General features: G+C 40.3%; 8 protein-coding genes across 9 annotated transcripts; 4 read left to right on the plus strand and 4 right to left on the minus strand.

The window, feature by feature from the left end:
* Positions 1 to 1642: 1642 nt before the first annotated feature.
* Positions 1643 to 3214, minus strand: LOC6561115. The gene is made up of 3 exons (XM_043214304.1): positions 3127 to 3214; positions 1982 to 2146; positions 1643 to 1917 (listed from the first exon to the last, which is right to left on the minus strand). The coding sequence occupies exons 1-3, from the start codon at positions 3157 to 3159 to the stop codon at positions 1774 to 1776; spliced, it is 342 nt and encodes a 113-aa protein (XP_043070239.1). The 5' UTR covers positions 3160 to 3214; the 3' UTR covers positions 1643 to 1773.
* Positions 3215 to 4551: 1337 nt separating this feature from the next.
* Positions 4552 to 5814, plus strand: LOC116805071. The gene is made up of 3 exons (XM_032734986.1): positions 4552 to 4704; positions 5449 to 5519; positions 5592 to 5814. Exons 1-3 carry the CDS (start codon positions 4663 to 4665, stop codon positions 5707 to 5709), a joined length of 231 nt encoding a protein of 76 aa, XP_032590877.1. The 5' UTR covers positions 4552 to 4662; the 3' UTR covers positions 5710 to 5814.
* A 123-nt stretch (positions 5815 to 5937) lies between these two features.
* LOC6561116 (U6 snRNA-associated Sm-like protein LSm6) lies at positions 5938 to 7296 on the plus strand. The gene is made up of 2 exons (XM_001987563.2): positions 5938 to 6074; positions 6149 to 7296. Exons 1-2 carry the CDS (start codon positions 5984 to 5986, stop codon positions 6295 to 6297), a joined length of 240 nt encoding a protein of 79 aa, XP_001987599.1. The 5' UTR covers positions 5938 to 5983; the 3' UTR covers positions 6298 to 7296.
* LOC6561258 lies at positions 6387 to 6878 on the minus strand. Its single transcript, XM_032734478.2, has 2 exons — positions 6820 to 6878; positions 6387 to 6756 (listed from the first exon to the last, which is right to left on the minus strand). The coding sequence occupies exons 1-2, from the start codon at positions 6876 to 6878 to the stop codon at positions 6387 to 6389; spliced, it is 429 nt and encodes a 142-aa protein (XP_032590369.1).
* Positions 7297 to 7503: 207 nt separating the features above from the next.
* On the minus strand, positions 7504 to 9113 carry LOC6561259 (charged multivesicular body protein 4b). The gene is made up of 4 exons (XM_001987565.3): positions 8742 to 9113; positions 8115 to 8292; positions 7766 to 8055; positions 7504 to 7695 (listed from the first exon to the last, which is right to left on the minus strand). The coding sequence occupies exons 1-4, from the start codon at positions 8917 to 8919 to the stop codon at positions 7655 to 7657; spliced, it is 687 nt and encodes a 228-aa protein (XP_001987601.1). The 5' UTR covers positions 8920 to 9113; the 3' UTR covers positions 7504 to 7654.
* A 34-nt stretch (positions 9114 to 9147) lies between these two features.
* On the plus strand, positions 9148 to 10305 carry LOC6561260 (pre-mRNA-splicing factor 38). The gene has a single exon (XM_001987566.2). The coding sequence runs from the start codon at positions 9208 to 9210 to the stop codon at positions 10258 to 10260; it is 1053 nt and encodes a 350-aa protein (XP_001987602.1). The 5' UTR covers positions 9148 to 9207; the 3' UTR covers positions 10261 to 10305.
* A 244-nt stretch (positions 10306 to 10549) lies between these two features.
* LOC6561261 (proton-coupled folate transporter) lies at positions 10550 to 13715 on the plus strand. Its single transcript, XM_001987567.2, has 7 exons — positions 10550 to 11061; positions 11128 to 11240; positions 11831 to 11981; positions 12043 to 12223; positions 12286 to 12935; positions 13001 to 13157; positions 13223 to 13715. The coding sequence occupies exons 1-7, from the start codon at positions 10836 to 10838 to the stop codon at positions 13284 to 13286; spliced, it is 1542 nt and encodes a 513-aa protein (XP_001987603.1). The 5' UTR covers positions 10550 to 10835; the 3' UTR covers positions 13287 to 13715.
* LOC6560311 lies at positions 13480 to 16965 on the minus strand. 2 transcript variants are annotated; one of them, XM_001987568.3, is made up of 10 exons: positions 16209 to 16965; positions 16036 to 16145; positions 15638 to 15788; positions 15377 to 15560; positions 14722 to 15320; positions 14520 to 14656; positions 14261 to 14450; positions 14145 to 14192; positions 13951 to 14059; positions 13480 to 13890 (listed from the first exon to the last, which is right to left on the minus strand). In XM_001987568.3, exons 1-10 carry the CDS (start codon positions 16333 to 16335, stop codon positions 13833 to 13835), a joined length of 1713 nt encoding a protein of 570 aa, XP_001987604.2. In that variant the 5' UTR covers positions 16336 to 16965; the 3' UTR covers positions 13480 to 13832. The 2 variants fall into 2 exon arrangements, with proteins under 2 accessions (XP_001987604.2, XP_032590186.1); XM_032734295.2 differs by lacking the exon at positions 14145 to 14192 and having other exon boundaries at positions 13705 to 13890.
* Between the last annotated feature and the right edge of the window lie 484 nt (positions 16966 to 17449).

The following is a 17449-nucleotide window of genomic DNA, read 5'->3' on the forward strand; positions in this document are numbered from 1 at the left end:
TTTATGACAAATAATCCGCTTTCACAGCAATTGATGTCAGGAGAATCGACACAAAATGAAAGCTAATACCCAACTACGGGACAATTGATTGAAACCAGCTGATAAGCCAGATGCGATAGCACAACAACAACCACAACAACCACAACAAGAGCAACAAGAGCAAGGTCTACTCTTTTTTCACCTTTTGTTTTTATTAAATATTTTATTTGATGTTGCTGTCGATAAGGCTAATGACCAACAATAACAAAAACCTCCATTATGATTGTATTACACATATTTGGCTTTAATAATAAAACTCAACTCACTCTCTGCCTGTGTTATCGCTGCCTGTTTGATTTTGTATTAAATTAGTGTCATAAACGGGACAACAACTGCGCTCGCTGCTCACAGTTCCCACGCTGTTCCTTATCGATGAAATTATTTACAACGTGGTATTAACAATTTATTAAACAATTTTATGGTGTTATCGTTGCGGCTTGTTGCATTACGCATACGCCGCATGTGCGGCCAAGCGGTTTTCCCCCTCACACCCGTCTCGTACACACACACATACACTTGTAATGTAATTTCCGTTATGAATTTCCGCTTGCAATTCACCAGTTGCAAGTTCAGTTGCTCGTTCCTCGTTCCTCGTCCCTCGTCCCTCGGTCGCCTTTCGTCAAGCACATTTTGTGCGTAATTTTATTTATCTGCTGCAGTTTGGCAGCATGCATGCCAGTTAATTTCCGATGCAGCTGCTCATTGACATTGTGCACTTAATCCCGCCAATGCAATGAGCTGTTCTCGTTTTCAATTTAAACGGATGAACATCTATTGAACGTTTTCTACATTTAGTTAAAGCCCTTAATTCCTTAATTATGGATTCATTTGCTCTGCTTATTTTGTATTTTTCATTGCCTACTTTTAGGCTTGTTGCAAATATTTACTTTTTAATTGAAGTTCTTATAAAGTTAAATATGAGTTAATTTTGCCAATTCTGTGTGCTAATCCCGCTTTCACTTTCAACGGTTGTACATTAATTAAAAGTTTCATAATTTTATTTGAAGCGTTAATTTCAATTAAATGCTATTATGGATTTACATGATCTTTCATTGCCTATTTTTAGGCTAACTATGAAAATAAATTGTATTTGCACTTTATTTATTTAATATGTATACTTGGTAATATTGTATTATTTATTTATTCAATTACATTTTTGTTTATTAGGTAATTTTATTTCTTTGCCTTAATTTCAACACACAAATTTATAGCCAGAATCACCTGCACGATTTGTGTGCAATTTATTGTAGCCTACTTATTGGTATTGTCCTGATTACAGAGACCAGAGCCTGGCAGCCGGCGCAAAATTGGCTTCAATTATGTGCAGCATTATGAAATTACGAAAGTAAGTAGTCGCTTTTGCTGTTACTGTTGCTTTCGCTTTGGCGAAAATGTAATTGCCGCAATTTGCATTCGCAGTTGTTGCCGTCGCTAATAACGTTTATTAAAACCACAACAACACGAGGCAGCAGCATCATCTCCCACAGCCAGAACACTTCTCCACCCGCTCTCTCTGAAGAGCCATTAACAATAAGCCTGGCATGTTGAATGAGGCATCATTGCATATGTGTAACGTTGGCAAATTACGCAAATCCTTGTGAAGCACATTAATGACAATTAATCGCTGCAAATTAAAATGATGACAATGCGCTAGATATTCCACAAGGATTTATATGCCCCATCTCTACCCCTCTACCCGCCAATATAACGTATATTTAAATAGTATTTTATGAACTAAGCTGCTGGGTAGTTGATAAAATGTTCACCATTCAGACGCCCCACATCCCGTTCCGCCTGCTCCTGTCGCCGCTCCTCGTGATGTCCGTCCAGACCCACGCCAATTCGTTCGATGAATTTCGCTGAACGATAACCGTTTTTCTGCTCAAATACAATATAATAATAAGTACAAGTTATATATAACTGACCGTAAACTAAATCAGACCTCATAGTAAATGGAACGAGCTCTTTTCGCCGCCTCCGGATCAAAGTTCCATTCGGTGCGCTGATGAGTTATGGGCTCGCCGGCCACATTATTCTGCAGCGTCTCGCTGATAAGACGCAGAATAAATCCATCAATTTGCTGACTGCCCAACAGCAGAGCGGTACACTATAGAGAGAGAGAGAGAGAGAGAGAGAGAGAGAGAGAGAGAGAGAAAGAGACAGTGATATAAGGAGAGAAAGAGAGATCTAAAGTTACTGCCATAAACTAACAAAAAATCGTCATTAATTTTAGTAAATCGCCTTTAAAAATATAAAGTTTTTCTATAGTTTTAGAAATAATTTCTAAATATAAGAAAAACATGTCTAAAAATGAGAATTCAATATAATTTCTAAATATTTGAAAAGTAATTTCTAAAAATTAGAAAGGCTTGTCCCAAACAGATGATTCCAAAAATATGTCGATTTTTTGATAATATTACTATATTATTATTATTTTTTTAATATTTTCAATTATTAGCTGTGGCTCAGTCATTTTATTTATTTATTTAATATATATTTATGTATATGTGAAGTCTAGAAATAAAAAAATAATAACAAAATGTCTTAAAATAAAATAAGTAAAAAATGTCTTATATAAGAATTCTTCAGTGCCATTAAAAACAACTCTGGAAATCCAAAAAATTAATTTTTTTTTATTTCAGAAAATCCACACTGGAATTTTGAATTTTCTTGCAAGCCCCAACTTAAAGAAGTCCACAAGGATACATTTTAGAAATTTACATTCTGAATAATAGGGTGACTAACGATTGCGAAAAGTATTTCGATTTACCAAAATTTAGGGCGATTTTTTTATGTGTTTTGCTTTGTCCAAATCTTAAGTAGCCGTTTTGTTCCGCTAATTTCATGCACTCGCACAAGGGAATCAAGGTAATGCTTTATTTATGAATTATACAGACGAGTAAACACAACTCATGACCTTTGACACATTGTCGCTTTGAATGTTGCAACACTTTGTTGATATGTCGCTTGAGTTAACTTTCGATTTGGATGAATTGAGTTATGGCTTAAATATTTTGCACAAATGTTTTACAGCTTCGCACACATCTCTTGCCTCGTCTGGCAAATTTATGGAACTTTCTCACTTACGGCAAACAAAAACAAAAATCTCATTTGCAACATTTTCGATAGGTTTTTACGACGTTTCGTGGAGCGCTGCCCGTCCGAGTTACTAGACCATCGATCACTAAAACCGAAACTAAAGTTTAAAAAAACCGCACAGGTGCATAAAGCGCAGCCAAGCGCCACCAGAAAAAAAATATCGAGAAAAACTGAAATACTACGAGTATTTCTTGTTCGGCAGACAAAACAAACGACGATAATTTAATGAGTTATGCGAATAACAAACGACCAAATTGAGAGACAGAGACACAGAGACAGAGAGAGAGAGAGAAAGAGAGAGAGAGGAAGAAAGAGTCGTATAAATAATTATTCAATAAAATATGAAGCCACAAATAAACGCCGCTTAATTTCATTACATTCGAAAAAAGAGCAGTTCCTATTTAGATGACCTAGTTAATGGGCACAGCAATAAAGAAATCTCCACGTAAATTGAACTCTAGCTTTAAGCACGACCTTGAGGTTCAGGCCTCGAGTGCCCTCATTAAATGTTCATCATTTGAGTGCGCTTAAATGTCACGTTTTAATGGCTTAGCCAAACTTGTGTTCAAGGCAGACGGAACTAAATTGCGGATAAAGGTTACTGGCACCTGTCTTATAAACCAACAAAAATCAGTGCAATTAAATCGAGGAGCTGCAAAGAAAGTGCGCAAGACTTCCATAGAAAATGGTACAAGATGAAAAGAGAGACAACAGCGAAAAACAAACAACAAAAAAAGACAAACTCAAACTGGTTGGGCGTATTATTGTTGCAGAAGTTACATAATGGCCTGGTCATCATCATTACGAATGATCATCATGATGAGATCGTCATCCACTCGACGAGGCAGCAAACCAGAAAGCCAAAGACAGCGCTTTAGTAATTTGGCCTCAATTCCAAGTTTTTGCGCTGCTGCGCTGCACTTCAACAGCTGTGCGGTGACGCCGCTCTCTTAAGCACACTCCCACTCTCTCTCTCCCACTCTCTTTCCAGCCCACAAAAAGCTACGTGCCTCGTCTCACGTCACTGGGCCACACAAAAAAACAAAAAAGCAAATAGTAAAATTTAGTTAATAGTTGCGCTTGCAAAGAGAGCTTTTAAAAATTTCCGGCATGCAAATTTTGTCTGCAGCTGCTGCTGCTGTCAGCTTACTTTTCCCGGAGAAACAGCTTACTTATTATTATTTAACAGTGGCAGGACTTTCACTTTCAGTAAGCGACGCTGTTAAGACGCTGCAAATCTTTGCTCATTAAAAGATTCACTGTATAAACACACTCAAAGTAGGCCCGACACCTAAGCTGAGCTTTCGCTTGGGAGCTTTTAAGCCTTGCGTACTCTGCAACGTTCGCTTTGTTCAACTGGTATTCAGTTACCAAAGACAGTGTGCTCGATAAACAACGCAAGTTCGCGCTTAGCAGCGACTTCAATAATTACCGTTAACATTTTGAAAACGTGCGCAGGCGTGTTCAGCTAATAAGCACATTAAAATTGGTTGAATATTGTAAATATATATATATTTGGAGAGCATGGCAAATTTCAATTCGCTGCTATTGCTGCTGCTGCTGCCCGTAAGTCATTTGGCGCGCTGCGCTATTGTTGTTGTTATTATTATTGTTGTTGACCCCAACAATTAACATGACCAAAGCAAAAGTCGCACGTTGCCTCGTTCGTTCAACGCGCTGACACAATTTCCATGCGACTGCGCGAAAGTCGCACCAAAAAGAAAAGTGTCCAACAGCTCAAATGTGATTGGAATTCTCAATGAATTCGCCGTTGTTGCGACTACTGTTATTGCTGCTGTTGTTGTTGCTGTTGTTTCGTATCGAAAAAGATGTCGTGCCAAATTTGTAATGTATGCGGCGCCCTCTGTCGTTAGACCTTGAAATTGTGCTCATTGCCCAATTCCGCAACGATCACAGCAAGTTTTTCCGCACTCCCTCTCTCTCTCTCTCTCTATCGCTCTCTATCTTTCTCGCTGCACACTCTCTGCTCTCTCTTTCTCTCTCTATATCTCTCTTTGCCAGTTGACCAATTTAAGAGACAACAAATGTGTCATAATCTCAAAACAACAAAGCAGCTTTATTGTTGGATTGCATAACCAAGGCGGTAACCGTTGTTGTCGTTGTTGTTGTTGCTTTTACTTGGCCTAACTCATGCAACACAACAATAACAACCGAAATTGCTCATGTGCATTGATTATAATATTGATGGATATCTGACACACTGAACTAATGAGACAGCCTTATTTAATTTTTTATTGGTAACTACTCACACAATAATTACAAATATCCTCTTTATTTTTATTTTCTTAGTTATTTTTGCTAATTGTTTCATTAGACGCCACAGTGCAGCCGCGAGCGCCCAACTTTCAATACTTCGAACGGTAAATAGTTAATAGCCCAATAAAACTTATTTACAACTTACAACACTTTTTACAATTATTTTGAATTTACAGTCCCAAATATCGCTATCCGTATTATGATGAAAATGGTCGTGGCAAATTATTGTATGGCTATGGCGGACCTGATCTGTACCAATACAAAACATATACACCACTGGAGGGCATTCATTGAGCAGCATTAGTCTATGTATAATTGTATTGGCATTGTAGTTAATTTATATTTTTTTAAATCAACGCATTTAAAAATTAAATTTGTGCGCGCCAAAAGGCTGGCACTTTTGAAAACTAGATGGCGCTGCGACAGCATGTTGTTTTTTGTTGTGAATGTTATGTTGTGAATGCACCGCTGATAATAGCTTTAGTACAAGAAGAAGCCCAGCAGCATTTGTTGAAATTTGCTTGAGTTTTCTGCGAATTGGGTGTAATTTAAAGTAAAAGCGCACAAAATGTCACGAAAAGAGGCTCTGTCACAATTTATCAATCAAATTCACGGCCGCCCGGTGGCCGTCAAGCTGAATAATGGTGTTGATTACAGAGGTGAGAAATTGGCTGTTTGCCGGCTGGATAAACATTTCATATTTTTATGTGGCAATTGGTTTTTTGTTTTGCAGGTGTTTTGGCCTGTCTCGATGGCTATATGAATATTGCACTGGATCAGACTGAGGAATACGTCAATGGGCAGCTGAAGAACAAATATGGCGACGCCTTCATACGCGGCAACAATGTGCTCTACATATCCACACAGAAACGCAGAGTTTAGATTAAATTTTAACTTTGCTTAGTTTACTTCATAAATACACAAACAAAACACAAATCACAAACACACTTTTTTGTAAATACTTTCACACTTCAACTGGGATAATGCCGTGTGCCATATTCCTGTGGTATGGCTCCAAAGTGTCGCAGCTGCCGAATCGAATAACCCGAGCCGAGTGCAGCAATTAAACGCTCGCCTCGTCGTCCAAATTTATGTTCATAGTTGGGTCGCCAGTTGCGTCCAAAGTGGGGATCAAAGGGTATCTCGCTGGGCTGCTGGAACGGTGAGTTGCCCAGAAACAGACGCTCGAAATAATCCAAGACGGCTTTCTTCTTCTGAAAGTGCACAATAATCGGATTCGCCTGTGCTCCCCGCTGTGGATGCTGCGAGTCCAAATTCTTGAAATACTCAAAATTCACCAGATCCACATTGGAGAAGTCAAAGCCCTCGTGTAGCGTTGACCACGTCGCCGGCAACTACAAGGGCAATTTTAATGTGGTGCTGGTGTGTTAGGTGTTTGGATGGTGTAGCTGTAATTGGCCACTTACCATTAATGCGATTGCAATTAAGACGTATTTGCACATTGCGAATAGCTGCGAATTTAGCTAATTGACCTGGGCCAGCACCTTGCACCTTCCTCGCACGAAATCCAACTGATTTCAATAAATTCGGCCAACTGCATGGATTGTCAACGATGGAGTGTCCGTAGTGTGTGTGTGTCGTGTTTTCCACTCTTGTATTTTGTCGCAATCAATGCCGACGTATTACTCAATCCTCCGCCCAGCCAAATGTAACACAGACAATGGGGCCCAACTGGCCACCTGGGCTAATTAATTGATATGCATGTCGCATATTGGGGGTCTTCAATCAAAAAAAAAAAAGGCACTGCTCGTGATAACCTGTCCGATCGCTGGAGCGAAAAGAGCTCCATTAATTGCTTATCAGATTCAAGCTTGTTTTTACTTTTGCTGCAAATAAAGCCATGTTTTCTTTTTCCATTTATTTCAAATATCTTTTTCGTTGCGTTGCCAAACAATTTAAATAAAGCGCTCTCTCAAGAATTGGTGCAAAAATATTTAGTTCGAATTGTTGATTAAATTGCATTCAATTTGTTAATATTTATGCATATGTGTGTGTGTGTGTGTGTGTATGATATTTTTTGTTATTTTTAAAATCACGTTCCTATTTATTATGCATAATATTGTTGTGTATGTCTCATGATAATTTGCAAATTGTATTTATGCTTTCCAACTGAAATTTTTCACTTAATTGTAACGAAATATTCAATGACAAGAAATAATTACGGTTAGATATTTTCTTTTGCAAATAAAACAATGAGCGGAGATTTCATAAGCGTTTTCTAATTGGCCCAAGATAGCAATTGCTTCATGTCTGGATCATCTGCAATTTTGAATATGATGTTTTAATAATTATTTAAGATATATTTATATATATATATTTATTTGTTTACCATCATCGGCAGCGGCAGCTGCTGGTGCTGGAACTGCCTTTTTCTTTTCCTTGGCCTTCTCGGGCAAGTCTTCGGTCGGCGCCTCTGGCAACGTGTGCGTCGGTTCGGGTATGCCAATAATTTCTTTATCAAAGTTCTCCTGCTCCAGCTCATCGAGTTCCCGCTCGAGATCCTCATCATCCAGATCGGCGCCAAAGGCAACTGGATTCGAGATGGCATCGGAGATTTCACGCGCCACATCCTGTTGCTCGGCAATATCATCCATCATATCGTGCACATTGTCAACATCCCTGAAATATGAAAACGATTATTTTCTTTTCATTTTATTTTACTTAATAGTTCTACTCACATGTTCTTATGTGCGAATTTGAGGGCATCCGCCGCATTCTTCATTGTGGTCAAAACAGCAGTGTTCGTGTTGGCGCTCTCCAGCGCCTCCCTTTGCATCTCGATCGTGGAGAGGGTGCCATCGATTTGTTGCAGCTGCTTCTCCAGGCGCTTCTTCTTTTTCAGCGCCTGCAAAGCCACTGCAAAAGCGTTGTCAAAAGCAGATACAAATTAATTAGCGTGCATGAAAATGAAGGCAGCACACACAAAGTAAACAAAAGGAATCTCAGATAGATGTGATGACAAATTTTGTTATCTCGCCCAATTGAAAAACGATTACACTATGATTTTTTAGCTTGTTAATATTTAGGCAATGTTTATATTACGTTCTTATTATGGGGTTAGCGTCCGGAAAGCCAGCGTGGTATGCAGATGCAGAATTGTGTAGAGCGCATAAAGAAAGGAGGCGAAGAAATATATAGATTTTTTACTGGAAATTCTCTCACTAGCCAATGGCAAATGTGTTTTTTTAATTTTTTTTTCTTTAATACAACAAAAACAAACGCAAGGCAATCGAAAATAATGAGTCATAACGTTGACTACTGATTAGGGGCACTCAGGTAATCCCTGCTGATATAATTACACCTACCTCTTTTGTTTTTGGATGCATTCTTGCGTGCTGTATTTAACTCCTCCTCGATTTTGGACTCGAGAAACTCCTGCTTCTTGATCAGCATGTTCTCTGTTTCTCGCAGCTTTTGTATCGCCTCGCCCGTCGTCGGAGCCACCTCTTTTTTGCCACCAAACATTTTGCCAAAGAAACTCATCTTGTTTTCTTTATTTTCTGCTCTTCCACAAGCGCACACAACACACAAATTCTACAATTAATTAAAGTCTTTCTATTGCGTTTTTCCTCAGCCCCGATGTCTGGTGTTTTTGTCTACGGATGAGTGTGCGTCATCGTGTTATCGAAAAAACAACAAAAAAAAGAAACATATGTATCAAACAGCAACCCATACACAACCCGACTTATCGATGCCGATATACAGCGTGCAGCCCTGGCAACAAGCAACCCTAAACGGTGCTATTTGTCGCCAGCTCAAAACAAAACACAAATGGCAAATCGCACGGTTAAAGAGGCGAAAAACGTGCACGGCACCAATCCGCAATATCTCATCGAGAAGATCATCCGCTCTCGCATCTATGACTCAAAGTACTGGAAGGAGCAATGCTTTGCCCTCACCGCCGAACTACTCGTGGACAAGGCAATGGAGCTTCGTTTCGTTGGCGGCGTCTACGGTGGAAATATTCGACCAACCCAGTTTCTCTGCCTCACACTGAAGATGCTGCAAATACAGCCGGAGAAGGACATTGTGGTGGAGTTCATCAAAAACGAGGAGTTCAAATACGTGCGTGCCCTGGGCGCATTCTATTTACGTTTAACCGGCGCCGCCATCGATTGCTACAAGTATCTGGAACCGCTTTACATTGACAATCGCAAGTTGCGTCGCCAGAATCGAGCTGGGCAGTTTGAGATCGTCTATATGGATGAATATATTGATGAATTGCTGCGCAACGATCGCGTCTGCGACATCATTTTGCCGCGCATACAAAAACGTGCTATTCTCGAGGAGAATAATGAGCTGGAGCCAAAGGTATCGGTTCTGGATGAGGATCTGGACGATGAGGTGCCCAGCGAGGATGAGGCTAAGGATGCAAACGATCAAGAATCCAATCGCCCAAAGAACAGTTCATCATCCCTAGTGCGGAGACCCCGTCGTGGTCGCTCTAAATCGAAATCCCGCAGTCAAGACCGGGACAGACGCATTGCACCCAGCAGTAATCCACGCTCTCGCGACTACTACGACGATCTAGAGGAATACGACAGGCAACGCAATCGGGCGCGTAACAGAGACAACCAGAATCACAGCCACAATGACGATTACGATCGAAGGCAATCGGGTCGAAATGAGAATAGACGGGATGGGGAGCGGGAGAGGCGCGATCGGGAACGTGACAGGGAACGGGAGCGACATGGGAGAGATGATAGAGATCGGGAGCGAGAGCGCGAACGAGAAAGGGAGCGAGAACGGGATCGGGAGCGTGGTGGTCGCCACGAGCACCGTGAAAGAGATTCGCGTAATGAGCGTGAACGTCGGCGTTACTAACGAATTATACCTAGTTTTGTAAACTTAATAAATACTTAAAAATTATAAAATTAAGTGGTTTTAATTCAAGTCATAAATTTACTAAATGTTATCAAAAGTAGTTGTCTGTGAGAACGTCTTACGAAACGCAAGCAGTGGAATCACTGCATTCTGCTCAAAAAAACAATCGATTTACTCAAAATGGCTTGGTAAACAAGAACAGCTGTTCCTTGTTCAATGCAAAGCTTTGGATTTTTTTTTAGAAAGTTTGGGAAGCGCTAAAAGAGTTAAGAGTGCGCAAAATATTATTAATTAGTGCTGGAAGCATTCTAAGCGCAACAGGCTAGATGCCCCGTTCCGCAAAATTACACAAATCACATGCACACACACACATACCCACACTCCATTATTGTTATCGTTGCAAATAACAACATAGTGTTTAGTGACGGAACTGAGTTCGACGCGGACAGACGACTGTGGCGATAAAAGAATAGCGTTATTGGCAATTATAACGACGCATAATGAATTGCTAGTTCCTTTGTTTAAACAAACAAACAGCTGTTAAACCGAACCAAGTCAATAAGCGAAACAATAAGATGAGCGCATCAGACGAAGCGCGTTTGGTTAGCGACTCCGAAGCGGAGATTGAGCATGATGCGGCGCCACGTCTCCATGATGCCGCCCATTCGACGGCAGGTGACGCAGATGTCGAGGCACCAGCTCTTACAGAAGATGCTGGTGTCGCCTCGAGTAGTCCGCCCAGCAGGTTATTTATATTGGAACCAGCTGTACTTTTTATATTCACGGCCCGTAGCTTGCTCGGTAAGTGAGAAAAATGATGTTGAATTGAAGTTTGTTGAATTTATTTAATGTATGTACAATTTTTAGGGGCGGTTTTTCAAAATCAAATCCTATACCAAACATGTGTAACCATTATGCACTACAACGCAAGCGACTGTGAGCCGCTGCTGGGCAACGATCGTGGCTCCGAAGAAACAAAAGTGAGTTAAAAAATATACAGTATAACATATATAATATACATATATATATTATACACTTTATTAGCTGTAATTATTTTTGTTTTTTATTTATTTTCTTGCTTATTCGTTGATCGCTGTTTATCTCGCGCTTATTATTTTATATTGTTTTGTTTTATCGCTGTGAGGAAGGGCTTTATTATTAATGCTTTGCCGTTGCATTCAGAAATTTCGTTTGGCCTATTTTTAATATATTTGCAGTAATACATTGATTTATGACAGCGATTAGCTTTAAGAAGTGTTTCGCTGCACATCAGCATCCTCATTAAATCAAATCTATTGTTTGAGTCGCGAGATAAGCGTGGCATATTTATTCTACACACATACATGTACATAGTATATTGACAACCAGTATAACTTGAGTCCTCAATTCTTATCATGCTAATGACAGTAAACTTTCAAAGTAATTGCCGAATCAATGTATGACTAATTTGTTCGACTTATCGAAAAATAACAATCAACACATATAATGCGATGAGTCATATAAAATGTGCATATCATAATAGTTGTCTTTCTGACGTTATTAATTAATTGTTATCATACCCATTTTGCAGAAGCTGGAACTCAAAGTGCAAGCGTATTCAACGAACATAACAATGGCAATTTCACTGTTGGAGAGCATTATTCCCGCATTTGTGAGCCTCTTCATTGGACCCTGGTCGGATAAATTTGGACGACGACCCATTTTGCTAACAGTTTTTACAGGTTGATACAGGCGAAGATACTTTCGAGAGTCGAAAATAATCTATTTTTTATCGTCCTTCAGGATATGTGGCGGGTGCAACGATATTGACTGCTATAGCGGAAGTAACGACGTTCCAGAACATCAGTCCCTGGTGGTTCCTGCTGCCTTCGGTTCCGTCTATATTAAGCGGTGGCACTTGCGCCTTAATTACTGGTGTTTACTGCTACATCTCGGATGTGGCCAAGGAGCGCAAGGCACTGCGGTAAACTTTAGCCCCACTAAATTCTTGGCTTTCAATCCAAATCATCTTGCATATATTTTTAGCATGGTGTTGAATGAGGCATCGGTGTGCATCGGCATGATGGTTGGCAATGTCGCCAGCGGTTATATTTATGCAGCAACCGGTGAGGTGGTTCTCTTCGCGATTGCTGCCGGTCTCATGCTCCTGGCGCTCTTGTATGTGTACTTCCTTGTGCCCGAGAGCTTGCCAGAGGAGAACAGACACACAGGATCTTGGGTGCGCGAGTTCTTCAGTTTATCTCTTGTCGTCGATCTGGTTCGCACCTGCTTCCTGCCGCGTGCCAACTACGATCGCGCCATCATCTGGCTAACCATGATGGCACTCACCATTTCCATCTTCAACATGGAGGGCGAGAACACAGTGAATGTGCTCTTCATGCGCGAACAGTTCGATTGGACCGTCAAGGATATCACTCAATTCAATACCGTTCGCATTGCAGTGCAAATTGTGGGCAGCGTTAGTGGAATGTTTGTGATGCGTCGCTTGTTCAAGGTGTCCATCGTTGGCATGTCACTCATTGCGTTGGCCGCCTGTGTACTGGAGAGCACAGTGCGTGCTACTGCCCAATTTTGGTGGGAGATGTACCTGGGCATGACGCTTGGCACGATGCGTGGCGTCCTGGGACCAATGTGTCGTGCTATACTCTCCGTCGTGGCGCCCTCAACGGATGTCGGTGAGTAGGCAACACGCAACATACATTTCACATCCATAATAGACTAATGCAACTTCTTTACCTAGGAAAAATCTTTGCCCTAACGACCTCAATGGAAATGGTTTCTCCACTGGGAGCTGCGCCGCTTTACACGGCTGTTTATAAATCAACTGTAGCCTTTTATCCGGGCGCATTCAATTTTATTAGCGCTGGTCTATATTTTGTATCTTACATTTTAATGGCGTAAGTTCATCATAAAATCTCGCTTAGTTTACCCATATATATAAAATACAATTCTCTCATTACAGCATCATATTTGGCCTACAAATAATAATGGCCAGTCGCAACGCCTATAAGGTCATTGGCAGCTAACCATTTCATGCCTGTTTGGCTTAGTTCAATTCAAACAAAAAAAAATCCAAATAGACCCAATTTACATGCTTTTTGTGATGTTTAAAAAGTCTTTTTTTATGCCAACGGACGAATTGTGATTCAGTCTTTGTTAATCGGTGAAAAAGTATTATATGTTTTATTCAAAATCACTTGGATAGTATTCATGTATGTATTTGGAATTACGTCAATTTTTAACTGCTCTTAGGAACCGACAATATAAATGTGCATCACGTATTTATGAACCCAACACATATTCACGTGATTATTGGAATATTTATTAGTTATAACAAAGACAAAAACAGATAACAAGCTGAGACCAATAAAATGTAAATATCAATCATATTAAATCTGTAAATATACTAAGAAAATGTTTTGTACATTTTATAGCTACATAAATTGTTTTCTATACATTTATTACTCGTAACATATACATATAATAACTAAGAATAGGGCATCACACAAGTACTACAAACAATTTGTTATAAATATTAAGCTAAGCCACGAATGGGACTGCCAACGAGGATACTATTTTAACACCTTGGCATAGTACGTTTTGTGCATGAACTTAATGCGTAGCACGCATCTGCAGAACAAATTTAAACAATTAGCAAAGCTCATAAGCCAAGTGGTCAAAACAACTCACCCAATAAATATGAATGATAGCAGATACAGAGCCGAACTGACGAAGTGGAACAGACCCGGATAGTATCCCAGCGATTTTTTGTAGATGAAAGTGTAGAGGGGTGCGGCAACTACAGCACAAACCAATTAACAATAATTAAAGACTAAAAACGAAGTGGGAAATGGAAGTGGAGGGGGAGGGGGAGGCATGCTTACCGAATGGTGCAAACGATTGTAAAACATTTTTAATTGAGAATATTTTACCTGAAAAAGAAAAACACACATTAATTTATACTTAAAAACAGCTGTTGAATGCAACAAAAAACACCTACCCAAATCTGAGGCTGGCACTATGTTCGAGACAATGGTGCGACACATGGGACCGCCAATGGAACGGAATGTGCCCAGCACGACGGATAGATACATGTGCCATGGCTGCGATGACAAACCCGTTGCGAGATTCTTAAGTATTTCCGAGAAGAACGCCAGCAGCGCCAGCGTGACCACCGACAAGCGAAAGACCTGCCCGAAAATATAAGAAAAGCTTGAGCTCCTCCACTCAACTGCGCATTAGAGAGAACAAAAACTCACCTTGCGCAGTATCAGAAATCCAATTAGCGCGCCCACAATGGGCAGCAGATGGCTAACCGTCTCGTAGAATGTGTAATCCCGCACCGACCAGTGAAACTTCTCCCGGGCAAACAAATACATGACCGTCATGACACCATCTAGATGCGTAGAGAAGCCGAACCCCATTAAACCCCATCCTGACTGTGTGCAAATAACAACTCACCGAAAACAAATATGGAGAGGCACATGGCCATTGTGACAAGCCAAATAATTGCACGCGCGTGATTCTCACGTGGCTTCGTGCAGGTGTTAACCATATCTCTGATGTGTGAAAAGCTGAACAGGCCAGTTTTTTTGGTAGTATCTGTCGCTGGCTTGCACTGAGCTGGCTCCTTGGCCTTCAACTTGGGCTGCAGTCGCTCCACATACTTGGCCAGCAGATCATCTTCGATGGTCATCGACGGTGTCTGGGGTGTGGGCAACTGTTGGCATGGTGGATTCTTATGCTCCGACTCCGTATCGTCGGGATTCATGAAAATGGGCGGGCAGTCAATGGAGATGCATGCCGGCCGTAGACCACAGTCCGTTATGGGGATATCCTTTTCACCCTTATCGGCGTCAGCGCTCGCCGCCTTGGCCTCCTGCTCCTGCCGTATGTACAGACTCTCCGGCACAAAGATGATGACGAACAGTGTGCCCATTGTGGTTATGAAGCCGGAGATGCCAATGGTAGTCGCCGCATTTGTCGCGGCATAAACAAAACTGGACAACAAAGAGCCACTCGTGAGACCAATAAGGAACAGCGCCTCCATGAAGATCATGCTACAAAGGCTGTAATTAGTATAGGCCTAGATTAAGCTACGACTTTATTTGCCCACCGATAAGGCCGTGATTTGGTATCCGTTATGTCCGAAATAAAACAAAGGGCCGCCACAGAGAATACACAATTGCCTCCTAGTATGGAATGAGGCACAGCAGCCGCAATATACCACCAAGGATTGATCACATAATAAGTGGACAGCTCACAAATGGCAGCCGTTACCAGAAACGATGCAGCGAAACCTGTTGTATCAATTGTATTCGATTACAGTCTAATACAATATATATATAGATATATATATATATATATATGTATATACCAATCATTGAGACGATGAGCAACGGCTTCCGTCCATAGTGATCCGACCAGGCGCCAATGAAGAGGCCACAGAATGCGGGCACAATGCTCTCGAGGAGTGTGCGTGATAGAAATAGATTTGCCACATATGGTTGCAGTTCGGTTTCGATTGCCTGGAAGTACAATTTCGACTCTTAAGTAGAATTCTTCCATTTACATTTTTCAAATAGAAATTGATTGGAGTAAATGATGTACCTGATTCAGATTCTTAGACTGTTTCTTAGATTCGTAAGCTTACAAACTGAAACAGGTACAGCAGTTTTGTGTTTATCAGTAAGAATGATTCAAGCTTTCCGAGTATAAATCATAGCGTTACTTTAAGTTTACCTACTAAGTATATACTTTAAAAGTTTTGCATACCTTTATTTCGGCACTGGCATTTTTATCATCCAGCAATTTGCAATCGCTGACATTGTAATTAAAGATCACCGTGCAGGTCTGATAGATAATCTGATTCCTTAGTATGGTGTCTATGCAAATGGAGATCTTCGAATCAACGAATCATATTAACTATACAAATTATTGGCACTTACTGGACAACGTCACCGAGAATAGCAACAAGAAAACAACCGGTTCAATGTAGAACATATGAAAAATTCGCTTCCATTGGATAGTTTTGAAGCGTTTTAAGGTCAAGGTAGTCGACACTTTTTCGACCATTTTGGCCAATTATTGTCTGCGTGTTTTTGTTGTGTTTGTTTTTAAAGTATGTTTAGATTAATCAGCACGTATTTGCACTTAAATTTATTTATCAATTATTTTTTAATGTTTGGTGCGAGTTCAATGCTGCATTCACGTCGCTTCAACAATTTTGTTGACTTGAATAGTTTTCCTTTGTCAATTTATTCATATCAGTTTCCAGACCGGTTGGCAGCGGCTTGTTTTGGAAAGTTTTGCAGATGATTCTCAACCGATTGTTCGAGCAAAACTGAACCAATGACAAAAACAGTCCCACTGCGCACTTTAGATTTCAATTCGAGCTTATAGTCAACTTTTATGTTTAAATTACACACGATATTCCCCGTTTATTCGTACACGGCTTAGACGAAACTGGCGTCAATTATAAATTATCAGCTACCGTCTGTAGGCTTATATACAGACTAAAATCGACATTAACAACTGCAACTAGTAAATGGCTAAACGTGCACAACAGTTGTTCATCAAAAATCCAATGTTCTAGTTGCGTTGGGTATACGAAACCGTTTCAGCATCAGAGCTATGTGTGTTGTACAATTTCAATTGTTTCTCGGAAATTAAATCAAAAACATTCCGTTGACTGTTTTGTCGAGTCGAGCGATTCCGATTCGTTTAAATTCGATTTCACTGTGTTGTCGGTTTAAATAAGTTTGTCGCTGGCTGGCTCCATTGCAGCTCCCTTCTCCCTTCTCCCTTCCCCTTCCCCTTCCCCTTGCCCAGCTTGTCTAGGCGCTAAAACTCTCCTGAGCCCCAATTTGTTGCTTTATTTATATACATTTTTTGTATACTCTAACAGAGTTAATTATAATTTGTCATGAAGTTTCAATCGCAGTTATGATCTATATATAGTTATGATCATTATTACTAGCCGAGTCGATACAGCTATGTCTGTCTGTCTGTTTCTATGCCCGTGTAGATATCTAATATATATATTTCTAAGATATAATCAAATACTAAATATAAATATATGTATATCTATCTAAGCCGACCAGTTTGGAATACTATATCATATAGATGCCTTTCATCGTGTATCTTCAATCGGTCGTTTTTCTCAATATACAGTGAAATTTAGTTTTTT

This window comes from Drosophila grimshawi, unplaced genomic scaffold (assembly GCF_018153295.1).
Source record: "Drosophila grimshawi isolate 15287-2541.00 unplaced genomic scaffold, ASM1815329v1 contig_1369, whole genome shotgun sequence".
In the NCBI taxonomy this organism is placed as follows: domain Eukaryota; kingdom Metazoa; phylum Arthropoda; class Insecta; order Diptera; family Drosophilidae; genus Drosophila; species Drosophila grimshawi.

Excerpts from the sequence above, each read along its gene's own strand:
- LOC6561116 (XM_001987563.2), top strand. The coding sequence starts at position 5,984 with ATGTCACGAAAAGAGGCTCTGTCACAATTTATCAATCAAATTCACGGC. Across the intron at positions 6,075-6,148 it reads TAATGGTGTTGATTACAGAG|GTGTTTTGGCCTGTCTCGAT; the intron begins GTGAGAAATTGG and ends TTTGTTTTGCAG.
- LOC6561258 (XM_032734478.2), bottom strand. The coding sequence starts at position 6,878 with ATGTGCAAATACGTCTTAATTGCAATCGCATTAATGGTAAGTGGCCAA. Across the intron at positions 6,757-6,819 it reads AGTGGCCAATTACAGCTACA|GTCAACGCTACACGAGGGCT; the intron begins CCATCCAAACAC and ends GCCGGCGACGTG.
- LOC6561260 (XM_001987566.2), top strand. The coding sequence starts at position 9,208 with ATGGCAAATCGCACGGTTAAAGAGGCGAAAAACGTGCACGGCACCAAT.
- LOC6561261 (XM_001987567.2), top strand. The coding sequence starts at position 10,836 with ATGAGCGCATCAGACGAAGCGCGTTTGGTTAGCGACTCCGAAGCGGAG. Across the intron at positions 11,062-11,127 it reads CACGGCCCGTAGCTTGCTCG|GGGCGGTTTTTCAAAATCAA; the intron begins GTAAGTGAGAAA and ends TACAATTTTTAG. Across the intron at positions 11,241-11,830 it reads GTGGCTCCGAAGAAACAAAA|AAGCTGGAACTCAAAGTGCA; the intron begins GTGAGTTAAAAA and ends CCCATTTTGCAG.
- LOC6560311 (XM_001987568.3), bottom strand. The coding sequence starts at position 16,335 with ATGGTCGAAAAAGTGTCGACTACCTTGACCTTAAAACGCTTCAAAACT. Across the intron at positions 14,060-14,144 it reads ACAATCGTTTGCACCATTCG|TTGCCGCACCCCTCTACACT; the intron begins GTAAGCATGCCT and ends TTTGTGCTGTAG. Across the intron at positions 13,891-13,950 it reads CTATCATTCATATTTATTGG|ATGCGTGCTACGCATTAAGT; the intron begins GTGAGTTGTTTT and ends TTTGTTCTGCAG.
- LOC6561115 (XM_043214304.1), bottom strand. The coding sequence starts at position 3,159 with ATGTTGCAAATGAGATTTTTGTTTTTGTTTGCC. Across the intron at positions 2,147-3,126 it reads GATTTTTGTTTTTGTTTGCC|TGTACCGCTCTGCTGTTGGG; the intron begins GTAAGTGAGAAA and ends CTCTCTCTATAG. Across the intron at positions 1,918-1,981 it reads CTCGTTCCATTTACTATGAG|AAAAACGGTTATCGTTCAGC; the intron begins GTCTGATTTAGT and ends GTATTTGAGCAG.
- LOC116805071 (XM_032734986.1), top strand. The coding sequence starts at position 4,663 with ATGGCAAATTTCAATTCGCTGCTATTGCTGCTGCTGCTGCCC. Across the intron at positions 4,705-5,448 it reads TATTGCTGCTGCTGCTGCCC|TTATTTTTGCTAATTGTTTC; the intron begins GTAAGTCATTTG and ends TTATTTTCTTAG. Across the intron at positions 5,520-5,591 it reads AACTTTCAATACTTCGAACG|TCCCAAATATCGCTATCCGT; the intron begins GTAAATAGTTAA and ends TTGAATTTACAG.
- LOC6561259 (XM_001987565.3), bottom strand. The coding sequence starts at position 8,919 with ATGAGTTTCTTTGGCAAAATGTTTGGTGGCAAAAAAGAGGTGGCTCCG. Across the intron at positions 8,056-8,114 it reads AAATTCGCACATAAGAACAT|GGATGTTGACAATGTGCACG; the intron begins GTGAGTAGAACT and ends TTCATATTTCAG. Across the intron at positions 7,696-7,765 it reads AGCTGCCGCTGCCGATGATG|ATGATCCAGACATGAAGCAA; the intron begins GTAAACAAATAA and ends TCAAAATTGCAG.